Source organism: Salvia splendens, chromosome 13 (genome assembly GCF_004379255.2).
Source record: "Salvia splendens isolate huo1 chromosome 13, SspV2, whole genome shotgun sequence".
NCBI lineage: Eukaryota > Viridiplantae > Streptophyta > Magnoliopsida > Lamiales > Lamiaceae > Salvia > Salvia splendens.
The window spans coordinates 9653187-9676094 of record NC_056044.1 but is presented as its reverse complement, the minus strand read 5'-3'; the positions used below and the strand labels follow the sequence as shown (position 1 = coordinate 9676094).

Sequence of the window (22908 nt, the reverse complement as noted above, 5' to 3'; positions counted from 1 at the left end):
AGTTGATAGAATATATGTTTTATTTACAAGTTATAATAAAAGCGAAACACAACATTTTTAGCGGACCGAACAAAATAGCAAAAATGAGAATGATAATTCAGCTTTATTGTAAGAAATCTTTTAAATTCACTTGCTTTCAAATTTATACAAATGTTTGTGCTTTTTTATTTATAATCATAAACTGTCTCATCTTTTAAATTCACTTGCTTTCATATCTATACAAATATTTATGCTATTTTACTTTTATAATCTTAAATTGTGTCTGCTTTTATAAGTTATCAAAAATAGAAATGTGTCATCTTGGTTGTGACAAACCAAAAAGAAAAATGTGTCATCTTAGCTGAGATGGAAGGAATGGACTTTTACCTATCAAATTGTATATACACAACTAAATTCTTATCTGAATTCAAATTTTAAATCACCAAGTTTGGTCAAAATCTGGTTTGTCCACAAAGTTCGAAATCTGCTAATTAAATCACGAAATTTCAATTTTTTTAGTTTATCCCATGGGTCGAATTTTAGGTGAAATCTTTGCATCTCTACATTGAAACACATATTGAAATCTTAATCCAACTTTGAGATCAAGCTCTTTGTAATTACACTTTGGATTATACACACATTTTTTTCGTGATTTAAATCTCAATTCATCTTGAAATTCACATCAAGATTCCACCTAAAATTCGACCCATGGGACAAACTAGAAAAATTGAAACTTCGTGATTTAATCAACGGATTTCAAACTTTGTAGGATAATCAAATTTTGACCAAACTTGAACCTAGTCGTTCAACGAGCTGGGTATACATAAGTTATATAATTGCGCGAAAATAATAAAAGTTAAGCTATTAAATTGCATTTATCTGCGAAAAATAAAAGTTTCAGTTATTAAATACTCTATCTGTCTTATAAAAATATGGACAATGAATATGACAAAATTGATAAAGTAAGAGAGATGAGGAGAATGATAGTTAAAGTAGTGTTATTGAATAGTGGAACCTACATTATTAAATTGATAGTATAACTTTTCAAAATTGAAATGTACATATTTTTATGGAACATATGAAAATAAAAAGTGCATATATTTTTACGTGACGGGGAGGAGGGAGTAGCATTTATACTATACAGTAAATAATAGTTACAGTTTTTAAATTGCATTTATTCAATTAACATATAGTTTGGGTACCCTCTCTCCTCTGCCATTTCTCATCCCCAAATCTCCACTCCCTCAAATCCCTAATTTCCTCCTCCCTCGCAAATTCCGGCGACAACTACATCGCCTCCTTTTCCCCTTCAACGCTCTGCTACAACCACCACCCGCCGGCTTCTCCTACTTCTTTTCCGGGCCACCTCTTCTCTGTTCCACCACCACCTGCCGTCGCTCCTCCTCCGTCACACAATCTCCACGCCGCTGCCTCCTCCCTCATTTCGACCCCCTCCGCCATCTCTCCTCCCTCAAATCCACCTTCCCGTCATAAAATGCTATATCCAGCCCCTCACTTAACTCACAACAACACTGTTCTACACTGAACTGTTTCATAGTAATTCCAATTCATGAATTAAACCATGGAATTATATTAGGAACAATGGCATTTCGCTTTAAAACTCTGTTCTCTCTTTAAGTGTGACAATGTACACGTCTAGATTGCACCCTTGATTACTAAATCAGTGGAATGCTTATACAGTATAAGGTGCAACCTCAGGCTTAATGTGGTGTTTATATAGCTTTATTACAGGCTCAAACTGTTGTGTATGGCAAGATAAGATCCTGTCATACTCGTGGTAAGTCAGGATTGTTTGGTATGGTATGCTGTGATTCTGTTGCTTAGTTATAATGTACTACTACATGGTATTAGGATAATGGGCAATGCTTAGGTATATGCAATTGCTAATTTGCTTGATTGTTATGATTGGTGATAAAATGAAATTGTTTATGCCTATTGCAAGGTAGAAATTTCTGTGATAAAAAATCCATTGAAATGGAGAAGGGAGCAAAAATGAAGAAGGAACGAGAAATCAAATTTGCCAATGCCATTGAGGCTATGAATATTATTGGGATCAAGGAAGAGAAGGTCTTGCCAGTACTGAAAAGACTGGTGAAACTGTATGACAATAATTGGGCACTTATTGAAGAGGGAAATTATAGAGCCCTTGCAGATGCTATACTTGTTAAAGATGAGAGAGAAGTAAGTGCTGTGGGCTGAAAACATGGAAGCCCTCTCTTATTTTGCATGGTTTTCCAGCTCATACTCCATTGATTGGGATCAAACTGAAAATTACTAATTCATAGAGTTTTATCTTTCAGGTGGAAGAGCAGCCAAAGAAGAATGCGGATAATGGAGTATGTTATACTCCATGATTAGTCAGCAAATCTACTAATGAGAGTTTCAGTTTTAATCGATTTCCTTTTCCTCTATACTTATCCAACTATAGAATAGGAGGCGTTTTATTTGAGTGCTAAGGCATGATTGATGAAATAATCCAGCTTAATCAAATGTGTAATTTTCATGATTTGACCCATGTTGGATAACTCGGCCTGCCCTCTAATAATCTATTTGGATGATTATTTGTGGCCTCTAAGTTGAGTAGATGATTTAATCATCCTCCAACTCTATCAAACCTTATCTATTCCGTCACCAAACCAAATTCCCCAGATATTATTTGAGTGCTAATAGTTTATAAATCTTATAGTTGACATTATGCAATGGCTCAATTCTCCTGATAGGCACAAGACCATTTGGAGAAAGAAGCTCGGGAAGCTGAAGAACCTGAACGGCCAATGAAAATATTGAAACATGGACATCTAAGTCATCAAACTTCCTCCTCAAGTACTTCTAATACAAGCATGTCTCCTTTTCGTCCTAAAGAGCCAGATAAACTATCTGAAATGCAGTGCATCAAACTGAATGGTACACGAGGCATGGAGGAGTCACCCCAAAACTATGCTAAAAGAAAAATGGTTACGCCATTAGTTGTCACGTCCCAGTCATTTGGTCAAAGTAAAGGAAAGCAGCCTAGTTCTTCTAACTCTTTGGTTAATGAGAATGGTGATCCCAACCATCCCAGTAGCATCAATGGGAGTAAAAAAAGTGTCGGACAAACAAATGCACCAAGAATACCTTCTCATCCAATGAGACTGAGAGATAGAGGTGCAGGAGCTGCATCTCTTCAAACTCCATCGAGGAAAAGGAAAAAGACAGTCTCTAAGAGTTCATCACATGCTATACAACAATCAGAGCCTAATGTGCCAGACACCGTGTGGTCACTTGAAAAGGACAAAATCGGAAATGATGCTATATTTAAGACTAAAGATGCGCCAATCACTGATGACGAGCCACGTAAGCTTTTCGTTACCGAAAATTAAATTTTTGGACATTTTTTGTTAGTGTTGTGATAGTTTAGGATGTATAATATGGGATCTTGTTAAAATGTGCCGGGCATTTGGTTCTAATTATGTATAGCGCGGAACATTGCTTCAAGTCTTTCTCTATGATATTTCCTTTAGAGTATGTTTCATGAAATCTCACGTTCTTTTGCTCCCTCGGAAGTCCATCTATTTTTTATGATTGCTTTCGGAGTTTCAATGGGTTGAGAAACTGGAAGATCGTTACTCGAGTTTGAATATGATGACAACTAAATTGGCTCATCTAGGACATGAGTAGTGGTGTTTAGGATAGGAACAGCCGTGCAATCGCATGAACTAAAGATTGGGCACCAAGAGTAGGTTTGCAGAATATAAGGTTTAACAAAAGTTTGGGGAATGTGCGAAATGAGCAATTTGTGGAAAAAATGGCATGTATAAGAAACTCATGAATAGCGGACAAGAAGCTACATAGAAGAAAATTGTTCCAAAAGTTGACATCAACGGATGTAAGGTACCAATTAACTAGGACAATAATACCTAGTCCCTATCTGCACCTTAGTAATAGAATCAACTAATGTAAGGCACCCATTAACTAGGGTATTATGACCTATATGGCTATACCCTATATGCACTCTAGTAGACCAAACTATCCAACTCACACATTTAGGATAAAGTTTTGTAACTTGTAGGCAAGCATTTTGAACAAAGCGAAAGCTCAGGCAATTTCATGATGTCTATTTTCTAATATAGCAGCATTGTTTTGATTCGATGTCTCAAATATGTTATGTTTGATGAAGAACTCCATCCTTCATCATAAAATTTGAAATATTTGAGCTGAATATCTTCAATGTTGTCAAATATCAGCCATGGCGGTTGCGGTTTTTTGGCTAAACACCATCGCCACGTTGTGGCATGCATGACTGTTTGTCGTGGCAGTTATGGCAGCCTTCATAGGTGTGACACCATGGCACCTAAGTAGGGCTTGCCCAACCCATTAATCTACCAAGCCGACCCATTCACCTAATAACCCACACATTTACCCAATTGAGTTAGGGTTCAGGTTAGCAATTGCGATTCCCGCTGAGCAAACTGTAGTGCGCACCTCCATTCTCTCCATTCCACATCTTTGTTGACCCATTACTGCACTAGCAACCCACTGCTCCAACGAAAAATTTAAGTTTTTTATTAAATATTTGTCTTCATTCTTTGATGTTATAGGATATAGAGTTACATAGAGCAATTGCAATTATGTCTGTTGGAGAAGATTTTTTTTGAGGTTGATGTGGATTGAGTTCCATGGAGGATTCAAATTTAGACATAATATATATTGGGCTCATGACTTTACGTTTTTTTAGACATATTATGTAATGGTTTATGACTTTATGTTTTAATTATTGTTCTAAGATTTGAGATATTATGTTTCTATTATTTTCTAGATTTTTGCATATTATATTTCTTATTCTTTTTTATATGTATTTTTTTATATTATTATTAATCAACCATCATATCGCTTCATGCTAGCCACCATAACCCTTGTGGTGATTTTTTGGTCGATCGCTATATGCCATAAACAACATTTGATATCTCTAACATTATCACCTCTCAAACACTAAACTTTCTATGAACCTTGGTTCAAAAGGCAGGAATGCAATTAACTTTTCTTCCCTCCATCCCAAGGAAGATGACCCCTTCCTTAAGCGCTGGATTTTATGCAAGTTTATTTTGTGTGTTAGTGGAGAGAATAAAGTAATAGAGATGGAATAAGTGTTTCCATTTTTAGTAGTGAGTCATCTTGGTTGGGACAAACCAAAATGGAAAGTGGTCATCTTCGGTGGGACGGAGGGAGTAACAATTATTCATCATATATATGACCTTTTCATACGTGATTATTAATCAATAAAAGTAACAAAACATAGAATTTAAGTTTTGATGTGTAGTGATACAAGAGCCCAAACATTAGAATTACTAACTCAAAGGGAGCATTGGCTCACTAAATAGTACTTCTAGGTAGCCAATAGGTCGGGTGTTCGAGTCATCACATTGGTAGATGAGGAACCATTGCTGATCCTCTTCATTTAAAAAGAAATTTTTTTAAAAAAAGTACTAGGTAGACGATTATTACTATTATCTCTACTAGAGCTGCTCTATTTCTCTGATTTTTTTATGATTCTTATATTCTAGTACATAAATTGCAGATATATCACATGGAGGAGATTCTATTATAAAACCAACATCACTAAAATATGTCAGGGAAAGAAGTACAGCTGATGTCACTATGGTTTTGTGTGAATCAAGAAACAGTGGCAAGTTGGGAACAGATTTAAATAGGCAATCAGTAATTGGTGACACAGCTAAATCATCAGCTGCAGTTGTTAGAGGTGCCGTGGCCTTGGTCATCAGTTCTTTGAATGGAATGGTTGGTTCTAGATCTGGTGCCGATGTCCCTAAGCCAAAATCTAAGGTACTTTCTCCACCTTTAAATGGCAGGAATGGTAGGCCACAACTGAACAAATTGGACACCAAAGATAATATTGTGGTAAACAGAGAAAACCAAGGCAATTGTCCTGAAGAAATAAATGGTCTGAGATTGGAAGCTGTTCAACAACCCCAGCTGACTGGTCAGACTATCAAGCCAATCCATGATTTTGTTGATATTTCCAAGGGACAAGAAAAGTTTCCTATTGCATTAGTGAATGAAGTCAATGATGAGCGTCCTCCTTCTTTCTGCTACATTCGCCAAAATGCAATATACCAAAATGCATATACAAATTTCTGTTTGGCTCGTATTGGAGACAATAGTTGTTGTTCTACCTGTTCTGGTGATTGTCTATCCTTATCCTTACCTTGTGCATGCTCATATGAAAGTGGAGGCGAGTTTGCTTACACGGCGGATGGCCTTGTCAAGGAAGAACTTCTTAATGAGTGTATTTCCATGAATCTTGATCCAAAGAAACATTGTCAATTTTTCTGTCACCAATGTCCACTGGAAAGATCAAAACACGAGGATAGTATTGAACCTTGCAAGGGGCATTTAGTAAGGAATTTTGTTAAAGAATGTTGGATCAAATGTGGCTGTAATATACAGTGTGGAAATCGAGTAGTGCAGAGAGGAATTAGTCGCAAATTACAGGTAATTATATCATAGTTGATATCTGCAATCTCTTGTACTTAATTTTCTAAAGTTGGTAATATACAATCTCTTAATGTCCTTAATATGTGTACTAGGTGTTTATGACTCCTGAAGGAAAAGGCTGGGGTTTACGCACACTGGAGGACCTGCCAAAGGGTGCCTTTGTCTGCGAATACGTTGGAGAAGTTTTAACAAATGCAGAACTATTCGAACGTGTTTTGAGTAGCCCTGAAGGGGAGAAACATTCATATCCAGTTCTTCTTGATGCTGATTGGTGTGCAGAAGGAGTGCTAAAAGATGAAGAAGCGCTTTGCTTAGATGCTACTTATTATGGAAATGTAGCACGGTTTATTAATCACAAGTAAGTTCATTTATAACAAACTATGCATTTGGTGCATGATATTGTTTTTCTGAAAATTGATAGTTATCGCTATGGTTGTATCTGATGTGATAATATGCTTACTAGAATCTGTCATGATGTTTTCTGTTTCATACATTGTCAAGAGTCTCAAGAAAAAGTAGTTTTCTGCCTTTTTTTGAAGGGTACAACACTTGGTCGAAACAACATAGTGTCTACAACACATCCTTAGTTTCCCATCGTTTGCTTATGCTGTTGTATGATGCATTGCTTTAATAAACTTCGTTTAGTTACTTAGTGTGTTCCCTTCTTAGAATGGTGTATTGATCCATCCAGTAAACCTGGCCAATCAAAGGAGATCATTTTTCTTTCACAGGTTCATAAGTTATTATGCAATGACACGAGCTATAGATATACTTATCATTCTTTATCTGATTTTCATGTACATTATAGGTGTTATGACTCGAACTTAGTGGAGATACCTGTTGAAGTGGAGACTTCCGATCATCACTACTATCATGTATGAAATCATATTCACTTCTTCTGATAACTACCTTGGTTTCAAATTTTTTCTCTAGCTAATGGATCATGTTCTTCAGCTTGCCTTCTTCACTAGTAGAAAAGTAAAAGCCATGGAAGAACTCACTTGGGTAAGTTGATTTAAACTTATCTTTGAATTTGCTTGCATTGATTCTTAAGATTCATATTTTGAAAATGCCATGTAATAGTGGCAACAATTGTTATGTTGATTGATCCAGAGGAATGAAATTTGTTATCATGAAATGACATAATATGAAGGTAATAAATTTGTGGTCTGTTATTTACGTGTATAGATAGTTTGCGTAGCTTGTGTTAAATGTATTACAATGAGGTTGTGTTACCCACAATGTTAACTCAGCACACAAGGCTCACACACTCTTTAGGAATTCACACACACTCGGTATGAACACACACACACAGAGCACACACTAAATTTGATGAAGAGAGTAGTTTCTTGGAGAAAAGGGAATTCTCTTTATTGAATTCTCTTTATTGATTGATTGCTAACTACAAGATACAAGCAAAACTACTTTTTAAGTAGTTGAAACAAAATGGTAATGGCTCCTAACCGAATTGGAGCCAAGAATAAAAAACTTGAGCAATGACAGCTCATTCCTTAACAGAATAACTAACTCTAAATCTAATGGCTAGTTTCTGATTCTCTTTTTTATCCTTTAATTCTTCATGTTTAGAGCTGAGTGTGGACTCACTTCTTACAATTCTCCACCTGAGTACACATCTCTGTTCTTGCAGCAAACTTTGATCAGCTCCTTGCAATGATCAAACTTGTCTCTTCCTAGAGACTTAGTGAGCATGTCAGTTGGATTGTGCAAGGTGTCAATCTTGATCACCTTCACCCTTCTCAATCTCATCTCTGATAAAATGTAGTCTCACATCTATGTGCTTACTCCTCTCATGAAAATACTGATGTCTAGCTAAGCACACTACTGTCAGAATAGACAACCATCGTCTTCTGAACAAAACCAAAATCTGAAATAACACCCTGAATCCAAAAGCTTTCTTGCAACTGATGTTAGTGCCATATATTTTGCCTCTGTTGTTGACAAGGCAACAACACTCCTGACTTCCAACTAACCATTGTTCCAAACATAGTGAACAAATAGCCAGTTTGAGACTTTCTATTATCCAGATTAGTAGCATAATCTGCATCACAGTAGCCCACCACTACTTCCTCACCCTCCTTATCACAGCCATTGAACACAATAGCCCAGCTACTAGTGTTCTTTATGTACCTCAGAATCCACTTAAGAGCATTCCAATGCTCTTTCCCAAGGATCAGCCATGTATCTGCTAGTAACTGAAATAGCATGGGTCAGGACTGGCCTTGTACAAATCATAGTGTACATTATACTCCCAACCACACTAGCATACGGTATAGACCCCATCTCCCGTCCCTCTTGCTTAGATTTAGGAGCCTGCTCCTTAGATAGTTTAAAACTCTGTGATAGAGGTGTTGTAGCAGCCTTAGCATTATCCATATTGAACCTTTTCAGAACTTTCTCAATATAATCAAACTGAAATAGCCACTACTTCTTACAACTTCTGTCTCTTTGAATGTTAATTCCAAGGATCTTCTTTGCTTCACCCAGATCCTTCATTTCAAAACTAGATTTCAAATCAAATTTGACTTTCTGTATCTCAGCCATAGATGGTCCAGCAAGGAGCATATCATCTACATAAAGCAACAGATAGGCTACTGGAGTGTTGCCTTCCTTCTTTATGTAAATTTTTATGTAAATGCAATCATCAAACTTAGATCTTAGGCTACATAAAGCAACAGATAGGCTACTGGAGTGTTGCCTTTCTTCTTTATGTAAATGCAATCATCAAACTTAGATCTTAGGAAACCAATCTTCATCATCTGCTCGTCAAATTTCCTGCTCCACTGCCTAGGACTTTGCTTTAGTCCATAAAGGCTCTTTTTCAGCAAGCAGACTTTGCTTTCATCCCCAATCTTCACATAACCCTCATTGATCCATGAAAATTATTTCCTCAAGATCACCATTGACAAAAGCAGTCTTGACTTCAAGCTGTTGTAATTCCCAATCCAATTGATTCACCACAACAAGCAAAATTATGATAGAAGTGTGCTTCACAACAGGAGCAAACACCTCATTGAAGTCCACACCTTCTTGCTGTGTAAAGCCTCTAGCTACCAAACGAGCTTTGAACTTAATTCTGTCTTTGTCAGTAGTTTCAACCTTCTTCTTAAACACCCATTTGCAGCTTACTAATCTCCTTTCCTTCCCATCTGATTTCAGATAGATTTATCTACCAAAATCCAGGTTTTATTCTTGAGTAAAGACTCAATTTCTTCATTCAGAGCTTCTATCCACCTTTCTCTGTCTTTACTTCTCATAGCTTCTTTATAAGTGAGAGGATTAGTGAGCTCAATATTTTCAGCAGCACATAGAGCATAGTAGACCACATCAGAGAACTTCTCAAGAGGTCTTACATTTCTTCTACCTCTATAACTGCCAATTTGATATTCTCTGGTATCTGTAGCCTCTGATATGCCTCCACCTTGACTAGAAGCACTCTCATTCTCAGCCTCTAACTCACTCTCTTGAGTCACTAACTCCACCTTCACCTTGGCTCATAGCACCTGACTCCACTTTAAAGAAGTCAATTGTCTACTTCATCAGAAATTGCATCTTTTCTCAGATAAGGCATTTGAGTGCATTTGAGTCGTAGTGAACACCGCATCCCATCCCTACTAATGATCACCTTCTGCTTCCCAAGCTCAATGCACCAGAGGCTATACCCCTTCACACCCTTCTGATAGCCAAGCATTATACATTTCAGAGCCCTAGCTTGAAGCTTACTTTGTCTAGCATGTGCATATGCTGCACACCCAAACACCTTGTACTTTGAATAATCACTATGAGCTCCATACCACATGTAATCTGGAGTTTCTGACTTCAGAGCTGTAGCAGGGCACTTATTGATTAGGTAGGCAGTACTGCCTTTTGCCTCTCCCCAGAACTTGCTGCTCATACCAGAACTTAGAAGTGCATCTCACCTCTCAAGTATTGTTCTGTTCATCCTCTCTGCAACCCCATTTTGTTGAGGGTTGCAAAGGACTAAGGCATTTCGCATTTCTTCCTTTCTCTAACTCCACCTCCTTACACCACATTTTGAACTTAGAGAAAGTCTTTGACTTATCTCTCAAAATATACACCCATAACTTCCTAGTGTAATCATCAATAATAGACAAGTAGTACCTTCCTCCACCAACAGAATTTACTGGGGAGGGTCCCCAAAGATCACTATGGATGTAATCAAGAGGCCCCTAGGTGAGTGTATACCTGTAGGATCCAACTTGCTGCTGGATCAATCCCTTTTTCACCAATTCTTTCATGCCCTCAGCTGGATGGCCCAATCTCATGTGCCATAGCTTCAAATTTTCAGTAGATATGGAGTAGCTTTCTCCATCAACAGCTTCAGCAGTTAGGTAGTAGAGTGTATGCTCTTTTTCAGCATCCATCACCACTTGATTCCTTGATTGCACAAGAATCTTTCCCTGACTCATCAATATATTGAAACCCTTATGTTCCAACATTCCCTAGGAGTTCAGATTCCTCTTAACTTCACGAATGAATCTCACTTCTGTCAAAATCTTGATAGAACCATCTTGGAGTCTCAGCTTCACCTTCCCAACACCTCTGATCTTGCAGATGTGATTATTTCCTTGGAGAACTGTTCCATCTGTCTCCTTGAAATCATGGAACCAGCTCCTATTGGTGCACATGTGAAAACTGCACCCATAGTCCATGATCCATCACTGACTGACTCCACTTTCTAACATATTCAGAAGCTGGGCTGGTGGATCAACACCCTCTACACAATCAGAGGTGTTCTGCCCTTTGCCCTCAAAGGCTTGCTTCCTCTTCCATGCAAAGCAATCTTTCTTTAGATGCCTAGGCCTCTTGTACCAGTGGCATGATCTGATTTCCTTTGAGGTATAAGAGCTGTATGCCTTAGAACTTTCTTCATACTTCTTCTTGAATTTAGGCTTCTTGAATTTCTTCACATTTAGAGCCTTTGGAGCTTGTAGATCAGACCCTTTGCTGGAGCTCTTTAGCCATCAGAGCTGAATAAACCTCTGTGTAGGTGATAGGCTTATCTCTGCCATAGATGATGGCGTCACTCAGTTGATCATAGGAGCTAGGCAAGGCATTGAGTGTCAAGATAGCCTTATCTTCATCATAAATCTTGACATCCACAGAACCAGGATCATCAATAATCTTGTTGAACTCCTCCAGCTGCTCTATGATGGATCTGTCATTAGCAAAACTTTAGGAGTAGAGCCTCTTCTTCAGGTAAAGTCTATTCAGTGTTGTTAGGGTCGCGGGTCGGTCCGGGGCGCTGAGGCTGGACCCCGGGTCGCGGGGCGATGGGGCGCTGGGGCGAGGGACCCACGAATCGGGGCGCAAAATTATTTATTATTTATATATTAGTAATAATAATGATTAAATATAATTCACTAATATATAAATAATTATACTTACATAATAGGAAGAAAAAAATTTAAATTTCAATGTTTATATTGGCTAAAAAATAATTATTAAAGGAATTATAGTCTATTTAGTTGTTTTGATAATTAAAATGAATTTTATAATTAATTTATTTTGAGGAAAGTTGAAAAGTTGGTAGTAATAATAAATTAATATTATAGAATAGTGGAAAAGTAAAAGCTGAACGAGTGGTGGTAAAAAGAGGCGGTGGCGTGTGACTAGGTTTTATCAAATGAAGTTTCATTGTATTAAAATATTAATAAAAAGAAAGGATCAGCTTCCTCTCTCTTCCTCTCTCTTTACACAGAAATTTCGTCGCTCCACCGTCGCCTCAGCCGCCCCAACCGCCCCGGCTCGCCCCAGCCCGCCCCAGTCGCGCCCCAGCCCCCCCCATGAATATCGTTCTGCCCAGGGTGGCTGGGGCGACTACAGCCGCGCCCTGACCGCCCCACGCCCCAAGCGCGCCCCAAGCGCGATTTTCACAACACTGAGTCTATTTGCTAGAGACTTAGCCAAATAGACTTCATTCAATTTCTCCAGAATTTCCATTGCTGTCTTGGTCTCTTGCACATCTCTCAGAACTTTGTCTCCCAAGCACAAGATGACTGCACTATGAGCTTTGAGCTGCAACTCATCAAGAACTGGAGCTTTCCCTTTCTCACTCGGAGGAGCAAGAACTACTGCCAAGCCTTGCTCGATCAGAACTGCCTTTATCTTTATCTTCCACATGCCATAATCATTCTTGCCTGTGAATTTCTCTGCATCTAGCCTTGCTGCCATCTTTGAAACCGTTTGAAACTTCTGCAAACCAGCCTCAATTTCCCACCGGATGTCACCACTTGTTAACTCAGCACACAAGGCTAACACACTCTTTAGGAATTCACACACGTATGAACACACACACAGAGCACACACTAAATTTGATGAAGAGAGAGTAGTTTCTTGGAGAAAAGGGAATTCTCTTTATTGATTGATTGCTAACTACAAGATACAAGCAAAACTACTGTTTAAGTAGTTGAAACAAAATGGTAACTGCTCCTAACCGAATTGGAGCCAAGAGTCAAGAACTTGAGCAATGACAGCTCATTCCCTAACAGAATAACTAACTCTAACGGCTAGTTTCTGATTCTCTCTTTTATCCTTTAATTCTTCATGTTTAGAGCTGAGTGTGGACTCACTTCTTACACACAACAATCGACATTCCTGCTGATTAATTGATAAAATAGTTTTTAAGTTATTAATTTGGTAAAAAAATGCTTTGGCCATTACATTTTGACCGTCCCTTCAATTTTTGTCAAAAAAGTGGACTGATTCATATTGTTTAGGACTCATTTATAGCGAACATATTGTTCTTTACCAAAATCATACATGACCATATGTTTAGGATTAAAATTGGACTTTCTTTTTTTTATCTGTAGTTATATAAAGTTAAGTTTTGTGTCCACCTTTGATATGATTCTTCATGAGGACTCATCTAAAGCTTTTACCCAAGACTTGCCCCTTGTAAATGCCAACAAATAAACAAAGGATAGGTAATCTACAAAAATTAAACCAAAAAGGGCGACCATTGAAGGGAAATGGGAGGAAGAAGGTGTGAGTGGTGGGAATCTTCCTTAGGACCTTAGAACCTCCACTTAAATAAAAATAGCAATACTAGGAAACTTTCACTAAGGCAAACACCACATTGGCTCCACAAATTTAGTGACGCTTAGCTAAAGATGCATACATTTACTTGACTAATCCTAAATTAAGCAAACAATCTTCAATGAAGGAATTTGATAGATTCTCACAAAGGAGATAAATCTCAACGAGGGTTAACATTCACCAAAAACTTAGCTCCCAACGAATGAAGGCATAAAAGCCTATTATACTTGAACGGAGAAATAACATAAAACACCCCAAAATTGGGCTAAAACAAGCTAAAATTCGAACCCAGCATGGCCTATCCGGGTGGATGGCCAACTTGGCCAAGTTCACCCGGTCGGATGCATGCTCCTAGAGTACCCACGGACCTCCCCAGCCGGGTGAGTTTGCACCTTTTGCTACCCGTCCGGGTAGCCTAGTCTGGTCTCTTGTCCGACCTTAGGGCGCTTCACCCTGTCAAGTGGTTAGGCCTCCCTCGAGCTACCCTGCCAGGTGGCTCCTGGACACCTCTATGCTCCCTGCATCTCCCCTTTGTCTTTGCCCCCCCAACAATCCAAGGACATCGAGGGCGTCGTTGCACACGACATTGAGTACCCAGGTTCGCATCATCCTCTCCTTCTTTGGAATGATTTGTCATCAAATCACGTCCACGTCCACGTCCACGTCCGTAGATACCTACAAAGCTTATAACACACAAGTAAAAAATTGTGAACGTATATGAGGTGAATTGCTCACCAATAACGTCCAGGAGATGCGATGTACTCCCGCCCTTCGCCCTTGGGCCCCAATCTATCCATGACCCTTGGAGTTGGTGTGGTGATCAACACCAAAGACTTGGGGGTTTGCATCACCTCTATTGAAGGGTGGAGGGTATTGGGAAAACTATGGATAAAAATAGGTTGAGCCTGGGTGTGCATTTCTTTGTAAAGACATATTAAGTTGGCTCAAGCTATTTTAAGTTCATAAAGTTTCATTTTGAAAAAAATAACGTACTATTACATTATGCATGAATCTTGAAGAAAATGACATTACATAGGCAACCTAGTAGGCTGAGAAGGCTTTATGTTGATGAATAGGCTTTATGTTGATGAATAGGCATCCGCCAATTGTTAAAAAAACTGGAGCCAATCTTGGCTCATCATAAGGTGATAAAGGACCCTGATGGGTATCCTAATCTATTTCCTTAGAGGAGGCAATCCTTCTCATAATTCTTCCTAAACAGTTTTTCTAATTGTTCTTATGTACAGTAAGTTTGTATGTATGCTTAATGCTCCGATGTTATAAATTTGTTGAAATTGCACCTAGAAAGTAATCTGGAACACTACTATTGTCATGCTCTGGATGATATACGATTTAAGAATACATTTTGCTTATAAGTAATATTGCTTGCAGGATTATGGAATTGATTTTGATGACCACGAGCACCCTATTAAGGCGTTCTGTTGTCAATGTGGTAGCGAGTTCTGCCGTAACAAACGTTCTAGTAAGTATAATAAGCACGAGCAAGCATTTTAGTTAAATACCGTTGATGTGCCTAATCACTGACTTTTCTATTTTAGGATCTAGAGCAGGTAGGAGATGACCAGAGTGGCTGTGGTGCACTCTACTTCCAAAATTTAGCCCTTGCAACATTGATTGGTTGACATAGCTAGGGTTCTTCATCTTTACAATAGGCATTGACCCAGCTGAACTTAGACTGGGCAATTTGAGTTGTTTTTCATTATTTTTTTATGTTGTGTAATGTATGTATGAGGAATTTAGATGTTGGGGAAATGATAATTCGTCTGAGTAAATGTGTTTGTAGCCGAACTGATTTGGCATTGATCCCAGATGTTTTTCATTCATTACCATTAGTTGATTTCATGCATTTTCTATAGCATTTATCTCAAACCTTTCTTGTAGATTAGATTTTAGAATCTCAATCTCACAGCGACTCTTGTTGGTAATCAATATGTCATCACCATGTATAAGGAGATGAGAAACATCATATTTCTCGGATTCTTCATGTAAACACAATTATCATGCATAAACTTAGAATAATCTATTTCCTTCAGATATTCATCAAAACTGATATACCACTAGATTATACATGGAATTACTATGAAATTAAGAGCATCTGCATCGCCATCTTGATGCGGGCTCGTCTCACCGAGGCATCGAGATAGTGATGCAGCCCTCCCGTCGCTTCGCGTGTCCCTCCGCCTCGATGAAGCTGGCGAGCTCTGGCGCGAGGCGTGACGCCCACTCGCCGGCCCGCGAGTGGGCATCGTCATGCTGACGCAATAAATATTTTTTAAATCGATTTTTCGAAAAAAATTAAAAATTAAAAATTTTAAAACGGTAATATTACCGTTTGAATTTATTTTTTTTTTGTTTTTTTATTCTATAAATACTCACATTACCTCTTTCATTTTACACACAAACACACTATGTCTCATCTTTTTTTCTTCTCATCACTATCATATCATCTCTCTTTCCTCTCCAATTTCACCCATATAAGTGTGCAATTTTTAATTTCTAGTATTTTAAATTATGTCTTTTTTATTTATTTTTTAAGATTTTAATTATGTGTTTTTTTTTGTTTTTTTTAGGATTTTAAATTGTAATTTCCTTTTATTTAATGAAGTGTGTTTTTATTAATTGAATTTGTTGGAAATAGAAAAAAAATGAAATTGAATGAATAGTTAAGGGATGAGATGGTTAAAAGATGAAGGGTTGCATGTGCGGTTTCTTAGTTAAGAGATGGGGTAAAAAGTGCTGTGGGGCCCATGAATAATTAAAGGATGAGACGGTATTGAGATAGGACGTGGATGGCCTAACGACTGAAAATATAATACTCAGTTGCGTAAAGAATGACTTTTGGCTAGCAATTTATAGAAGAACATAATCGTCATAATTAACTATTCCGTAAGTAGCAAAATTCGTACAAGCGAAATAAAACTTCAGTAGTCTCGTATTCAATTTAGTAGTTATACAATGACCATTTTTGATCCTACATTAGTAGCGATCTTCTAAGGGGGCGTTCGGTTTGCAAGATTGTATTCGAGATTAAATTTGTAGTGTGTTTGGTTCATGAGATTCATCCCTACAACTCAATCCTAGACCGATAATCATGGGATAATTAGTCATACCTAATCCCCTATGACTAAAATAATATCATAACTCAATCTATATTATTTTATCTTGAAAGCCGAATGCCACCTAATAGTAGTAATACTATCGTAATATACATCAGTAATATACCTTCTATTATCCTAAACTAGCAACATCAGAACTACTGAGTCTGAGTGACCATTCACTATTGATCTACGCTTACGGATCGGCATTTGTTGTTATAGTTTATGGATACAACTAATTAAAACTAAAGGACATTAAGCATAATATTGCATTTTACAGTATATATTTCATACAACAATGATATGCTATATATCTTATGTGAGCTTCACTCTCGTTTGACGCACATTTAGCGTTGTTCATTTTGATTTATATATTCGCTCAGTCCCATAAAAATATAGGCAATGGGTATGACACGTGAATTAAGACGAAATTGGTAAAGTAAGAGAGAGAGAGAAAATGGTATGATAAAGTAAGAGAGAGAGGGAGAATGGTAGTTAAAGTAGTGTTAGTAGATAGTAAGACCTACATTATTAAATTGATATAATTTTTCAAGAATCGAATGCACATATTGTTGTGGGACGGACAAAAAATGGAAAGTGCATATATTTTTATGGGACGGAAGAAGTATTTAGTTTGATTCTAATACATTAAAAAATGTTATTGACATTTTTAATTTCAAAAAATTCATAAAAATCAAAGCTCGATTTGTTATTTAATTAATTTATTTAAAATTATAGAGAAAACGACCAAATCGAGCCTTGATTTTTATGAATTTTGTGAAATTAAAATTTAAATAACATTTTTTAATGTATTAGAATCAAACTAAATATATAAATTGAAACGAATAACGCTAAACGTTCATCAAACAAAAATGATGCTACATATATCATTTCTCATATGATTGTTTTTCTATAAAATTTTGTGTACATTCTTTAACAACCGTTCTTTCCATTGACATGTTTTCTTCCCTTATATTCTTTGAAGCCTAATTTTCCAACGCAGTCAATAGCCATTTTATCAACAAATTATAAGAAAAACTAGTTATGTTTAAGATTAAGTAAATTGTATTTGACTATATCTTAGGTTTTTCAATTTACGAAATTTGTCTCAATTTTAATCAATCATATTTAGATAGTTGTCTCTAAACAATAAAAATAAATAAAAATAAAAATAAAAATAAAAATAAAAATAAAAATAAAAATAAAATAAAAATAAAATAAAATAAAAATAAAAAGAAAAATAAAAATAAAAATAAAAATAAAAATAAAAATAAAATAAAAATAAATAACTAAAATAAAATTAAAAATAAAAATAAAATAAAAATAAAAATAAAAGTAAAAGTAAAAATAAAAATAAAAATAAAAATAAATAATAATAATAATAATAATAATACTAATAATAATAATAATAATACAGAATAATAATAAGAATATAATAATAATAATAATAAGAATAATAATAATAATAATAATATAATAATATAATAATAATAATAATATAATAATAATAATAATAATACTAATAATAATTGGTCTATCCTCTGTATGGTACTACCAAAAGTACTCCGTAGTTATCAAAAGTTAAAATAAATTGATAAATTTAAAAATATGAAATGAATAAATTCACTAGTCATCTAGTTAGTCGATAAATAATACTCCCTCCGTCCCCTAATAGGAGTCGCTCTTTGACCGGGTACGAGTTTTAAGAAATATAGAGAAAAGTTGGTTGAAAAAGTTAGTGGAATGTGTGACCCACATTTTTATATTGGTTTTATGATAAAATGTGAGTGGAGTGAGTTAGTGGAATGTGGGGCCTACTACCATTTATGGTAAAAATGAAGAGTGACTCTTAATGGGGGACGGCCCAAAATGGAAATTAGCGACTCTTATTCGGGGACGGAGGGAGTAGTATATTGAAACGTAGTAGTAAAACACAATTAATTTCAATGGAAAAATAAAAATAAAAAAATGAAATTGGGCCCAAACCCTAGCCCATATCCCACACGCTTGTAATTTCTCGTACAAAACCCTAGCGCCTCTCCCCACTTTTCATTTTCTTCAGTAGAGAGAGGAGAGGCAGAGTCCTGCAAAAATGTCGAAGCGAGGTATGATCACTTACCGCCTTTATTCAAATTGCGTAGCTAATTGACCGAATCTATGGTGCTAATTTATTGAATCTGTGGTCGCAGGGCGCGGAGGATCGGCCGGGAACAAGTTCCGGATGTCACTGGGTCTACCGGTGGCGGCGACGGTGAATTGCGCCGACAACACCGGCGCTAAGAACCTCTACATCATTTCGGTGAAGGGGATCAAGGGTCGCCTCAACAGGCTGCCATCCGCCTGCGTCGGCGACATGGTTATGGCTACCGTCAAGAAGGGGAAGCCCGATCTTCGTAAGAAGGTCATGCCCGCCGTCATCGTCCGCCAGCGCAAGCCCTGGCGCCGAAAGGACGGAGTTTTCATGTACTTCGAAGGTAATTTCATTTTTCCCGATTTTGCTTTTTATTTGTGTTCGCAATTTTCAGTGCCAGTGATGATTTTAATGCTTGCATTTCTTATTAAATTACAGTTTTTGATCCGGCTTGTGGTTTAAGTTATTTTCTGCTAAGTTAGGGTTTGGCGTGACCTTCCCTTTATGAAATAGTATTATGTTATGCGTCAAATTTTAGACATGGCCAACGTTTTTAGGTGTTTTTAGCATAAATTTTTTATTTTTACATATTGACAGTCATTCTGTGTAGTTCATCTTAGCGGTTTGGCTAATTCAATTTAGTGAGTGATTATGAAATGATAAGCTTTTTAGGTTTTTTTTTCAATAGTGGTCGAGTTGATATGTATGAAGTTAGCATTTCTCTGTGTAATCCCCATTCTTTTTAGATAAAGCATGATTTAGCATGTTCTTATTTGCTTTTACGAGTGACAACCTGCATGCCTACTGTTTATGTTGTCTTGTTAACAAATTCTTATGACTTATTATCTCTACTGAGTCATTCCCTTCTAAGTTAGAGTTCGGTGTAAAATTTAGACATGTCTAATGTTTTGAGGTGCTCTTTAGCAAATATTGTGTGCTAATGATGTCCATCTTGTACATATAAACAGACATTCTGTGAAATTTATCTCAGTTGTTTGACTAATTCAATTTAGTGAGTGATTATCAAATAATAATAAGCTTTTTAGTTGGTTTTCAATAAAGGTCAATTTGATTCACAGAGTTGGTGTTTCTCGTGTAATTTGAATTGTTCCTTCCCCATTTGCTTGTCTACCGTTTATGTTATATTGTTAACAAATTAGTCTTTACTAATGACTTGTATTGTCTACTTGCAGACAATGCTGGGGTTATTGTGAACCCTAAGGGTGAAATGAAAGGTATAGTGATTCAAGTTTTTGGCCTAAACATTATGCAGTGGTTATTGTGTCTTCCTTGTTACTTTGTTGTATCATATGATGAATTTACCTTGTGTGATTGTTGTTTGCAGGTTCGGCCATCACCGGACCAATTGGGAAGGAGTGTGCTGATCTGTGGCCCAGAATTGCAAGCGCTGCTAATGCCATTGTCTAGGATCTTCAGTTATATCCTTGTTTTGTTTCCTTTTTTTCTCTGGTGCGAGTCTTGTTGACTGACAATATAGTTTGGAGAATAGAAATGAAATCTTTTGATGTCTGTCTATGAGATTCTTGAATGGGTTTATTGTGACACATTATTATGGCTTTAACGTAGTGATGTTTCATTGTTTTCATCAATCGCCGTTTATTTATCTCTTGAGTATTGTGTTTTCGTTGAAAGTGTTCCAAAGTTTCGATTTGTGATATTTAGGTTGATAAAATAATAATATTGTAATTTTAGCATCTATGCCTTTTTAAAACTTCTGCACAAATTTGTTATTTTCCTTCTAACTAATTAATCATCCAACTACAAAAAAGTAGTAATTCATAAGTTTCATATTACGAGTGGTATGAATGCAGTTTTACGATATTACGAGTATTTTCGATTTTAATATACCCTTTTTCTGAATGTGGTTGAGAATGGTTTCTTTATCGAACTGTATTGATATAGTTGAGTCAGTTGGCAAAAAAGTGTTTTTTTCGCTTTTCTACTAAATCTTTTTTTTTCTTTCGTATTTTATTCTCTTAAATATGTCCAAACCCAATCTTAAGTAATTAGGATGTAGGAAGTGGAGTATTAATTTATTTACATGTTTTGTCCATTAAAAATAGTCGCCTCTGTATTTTAGTATGTCAATTAGAATTAGTTATATTTTCTTTTATGATTTGTTTAGCATTTTTTTTCTTAATATTTTTCTATATCTTTTCTCATACTAGAGTTGGTATACTGAAAAAAACCGGAGGGGATCACCTCCAACATTTTATAAAACATCACATAATACACCAACAATAAATTGACACGTGGACATTATTTAAAAAATCATAAAAATACTGCCACTCCAAATTCCTCACGCCAAACACCCTTTCTCTTTATACCTCTCATCCCCACTCAAACTTGCATTTTAGCAATTTAAACCGGACAACATCAAAATCCGGCATCTTCAATTTCACCGGCAATGATCTCCCTTGCTGGAATTCAATGAGCGACGATCTCCGCCGCGGGAAGCCGATGATGGTGACAAATCTGAATTCAAGCAATAAAATTGAATACAAAGAACAGAGGTAGAGAGATTTACAAATTCTAATCGAGATCTCAGCGCAAAATTAAAACTGGAAGTACTACTGCCACATGCACTCCTGAAGAAGAGAATGCAAAAGCTTTGCAAAACAATGTTGAAAAACTTCCTAGTCTCTTTTCTTCTTACATATTTGTTCACATTATGATTTTTTAAATACCCACGTGTCAATTTCTTGTTGGTGTATTATGTGATGTTTTATAAAATGTTGGAGGTGATCCCCTCCCGGAAACGATATGTTTCAAGCTAAATGGTTGTTTGTATTTCAAACTAACTTTTACCTATTATGAAAAGCACTATTTTTTTTTATATACTGTGTCTGCTTTATTCATTTAATATGCTTAATAAATATTTAATGTTTAAAAGCAAACGAGCTTAAGTCTATAACATTGTAGATTTTGTTCTGAAAGTAAGTAATCATTGAATGACTAAGTCGATACTTCCAAGAAGAAAACTAAGGAGACAATAGGATTGAATGAATCTACCAAGTTTCGATGATTATTAGTATTTCTTAATTTTTGTATATCATATGACTATATAATATCAATTATTGACTGCTTTGATACATCTTAAAGTAATCTACTCTCTTCGTCTAGCTCAAAATGTCCACCCTTTTTTAGTTTGTCTCATTATGTCCACTTTCTATATTTAAAAATAAATTCATCTATCCTCTCTCCCATTAATATATCTAATTACATTTTTCTCTCTACTTACTCTACCTAACAACTACTCCTAAAATTCGATATCACAAAAAAATGTGGACATCTTGAGTGAAACTGAGGGAGTACTATCTTGATATGTTGGCAGCAGCATAAATATCTAGAACACTAGTAGGATTGCTATTGTATTAAATTGTGTCCTGAAAGAGCCCGATTTATAAATATTCTATAGTAAATCCCGTCAATTATAATTTGATCTATGAATAATAAATACTTCCTCCGTCCACAAAAAATAGACAATTTTTACTATTTTGGGTTGTCCACCAAAATTAGACTAATTCTATAAATAAAAAGTTTTAAATCAATACTTACCATAAGTTACCATACACAATAGTCTAAATGTAGACCCCACAAACTACTAACGCTACTTTCACCATGTCATTAAAACCATGTCATTTACAACTTTGTCTAATTTTTATGGACGGAGGAATAATGTTTTTGAACTAAACCACACTTAGATAAATTATATGTTAATTAAATAAATTTAGACAACATACTTAAATTAACTAACAAATATTTTCATCTTAAACACAAAAAATAATTAAATTAAAAAGTAAGTCCGAATAAATCGTAATTTGACGTTGAACGAACAGTTAATATTATTCTATTATAGTAAAATACGATATTTTGTTGGATTTGAATTAAACTGGATCTCAATATAGGTTTTTCGTACCACTTTTACAATTTATGAGAAATAATAAATTTTTCAGAAAGTTAATGATTTTACTTAGGGACCTAAATCTTGTAATATATACGTACTATTTTTATGGGAATGGATGAAAAAAAAGGAAATGTCCATAATTTGATCAGATGGTGGGAGTACTT

The 22908-nt window shown here is 36.0% G+C and overlaps 2 protein-coding genes across 5 annotated transcripts; both read left to right on the top strand.

Moving 5' to 3' along the window:
- Window positions 1–1187: 1187 nt before the first annotated feature.
- Window positions 1188–15459, top strand: LOC121762086 (probable inactive histone-lysine N-methyltransferase SUVR2). Of its 4 annotated transcripts, none has more exons than XR_006042160.1 (10): window positions 1188–1777; window positions 1943–2181; window positions 2301–2336; window positions 2721–3333; window positions 5555–6489; window positions 6585–6850; window positions 7162–7223; window positions 7301–7367; window positions 7447–7497; window positions 14962–14981. XR_006042160.1 is itself a non-coding variant. In XM_042157855.1 (10 exons), exons 2-10 carry the CDS (start codon window positions 1975–1977, stop codon window positions 15149–15151), a joined length of 2289 nt encoding a protein of 762 aa, XP_042013789.1. In that variant the 5' UTR covers window positions 1188–1686; window positions 1943–1974; the 3' UTR covers window positions 15152–15459. The 4 variants fall into 4 exon arrangements, 3 of the variants coding, with proteins under 3 accessions (XP_042013789.1, XP_042013787.1, XP_042013786.1); XM_042157855.1 differs by lacking the exon at window positions 7162–7223 and adding an exon at window positions 15129–15459 and having other exon boundaries at window positions 1188–1686; window positions 14962–15052; XM_042157853.1 differs by lacking the exon at window positions 7162–7223 and adding an exon at window positions 15129–15459 and having other exon boundaries at window positions 1947–2181; window positions 14962–15052.
- A 3237-nt stretch (window positions 15460–18696) lies between these two features.
- LOC121762752 (60S ribosomal protein L23) lies at window positions 18697–20426 on the top strand. The gene is made up of 4 exons (XM_042158737.1): window positions 18697–18790; window positions 18875–19159; window positions 20010–20051; window positions 20162–20426. The coding sequence occupies exons 1-4, from the start codon at window positions 18778–18780 to the stop codon at window positions 20242–20244; spliced, it is 423 nt and encodes a 140-aa protein (XP_042014671.1). The 5' UTR covers window positions 18697–18777; the 3' UTR covers window positions 20245–20426.
- Window positions 20427–22908: the final 2482 nt, after the last annotated feature.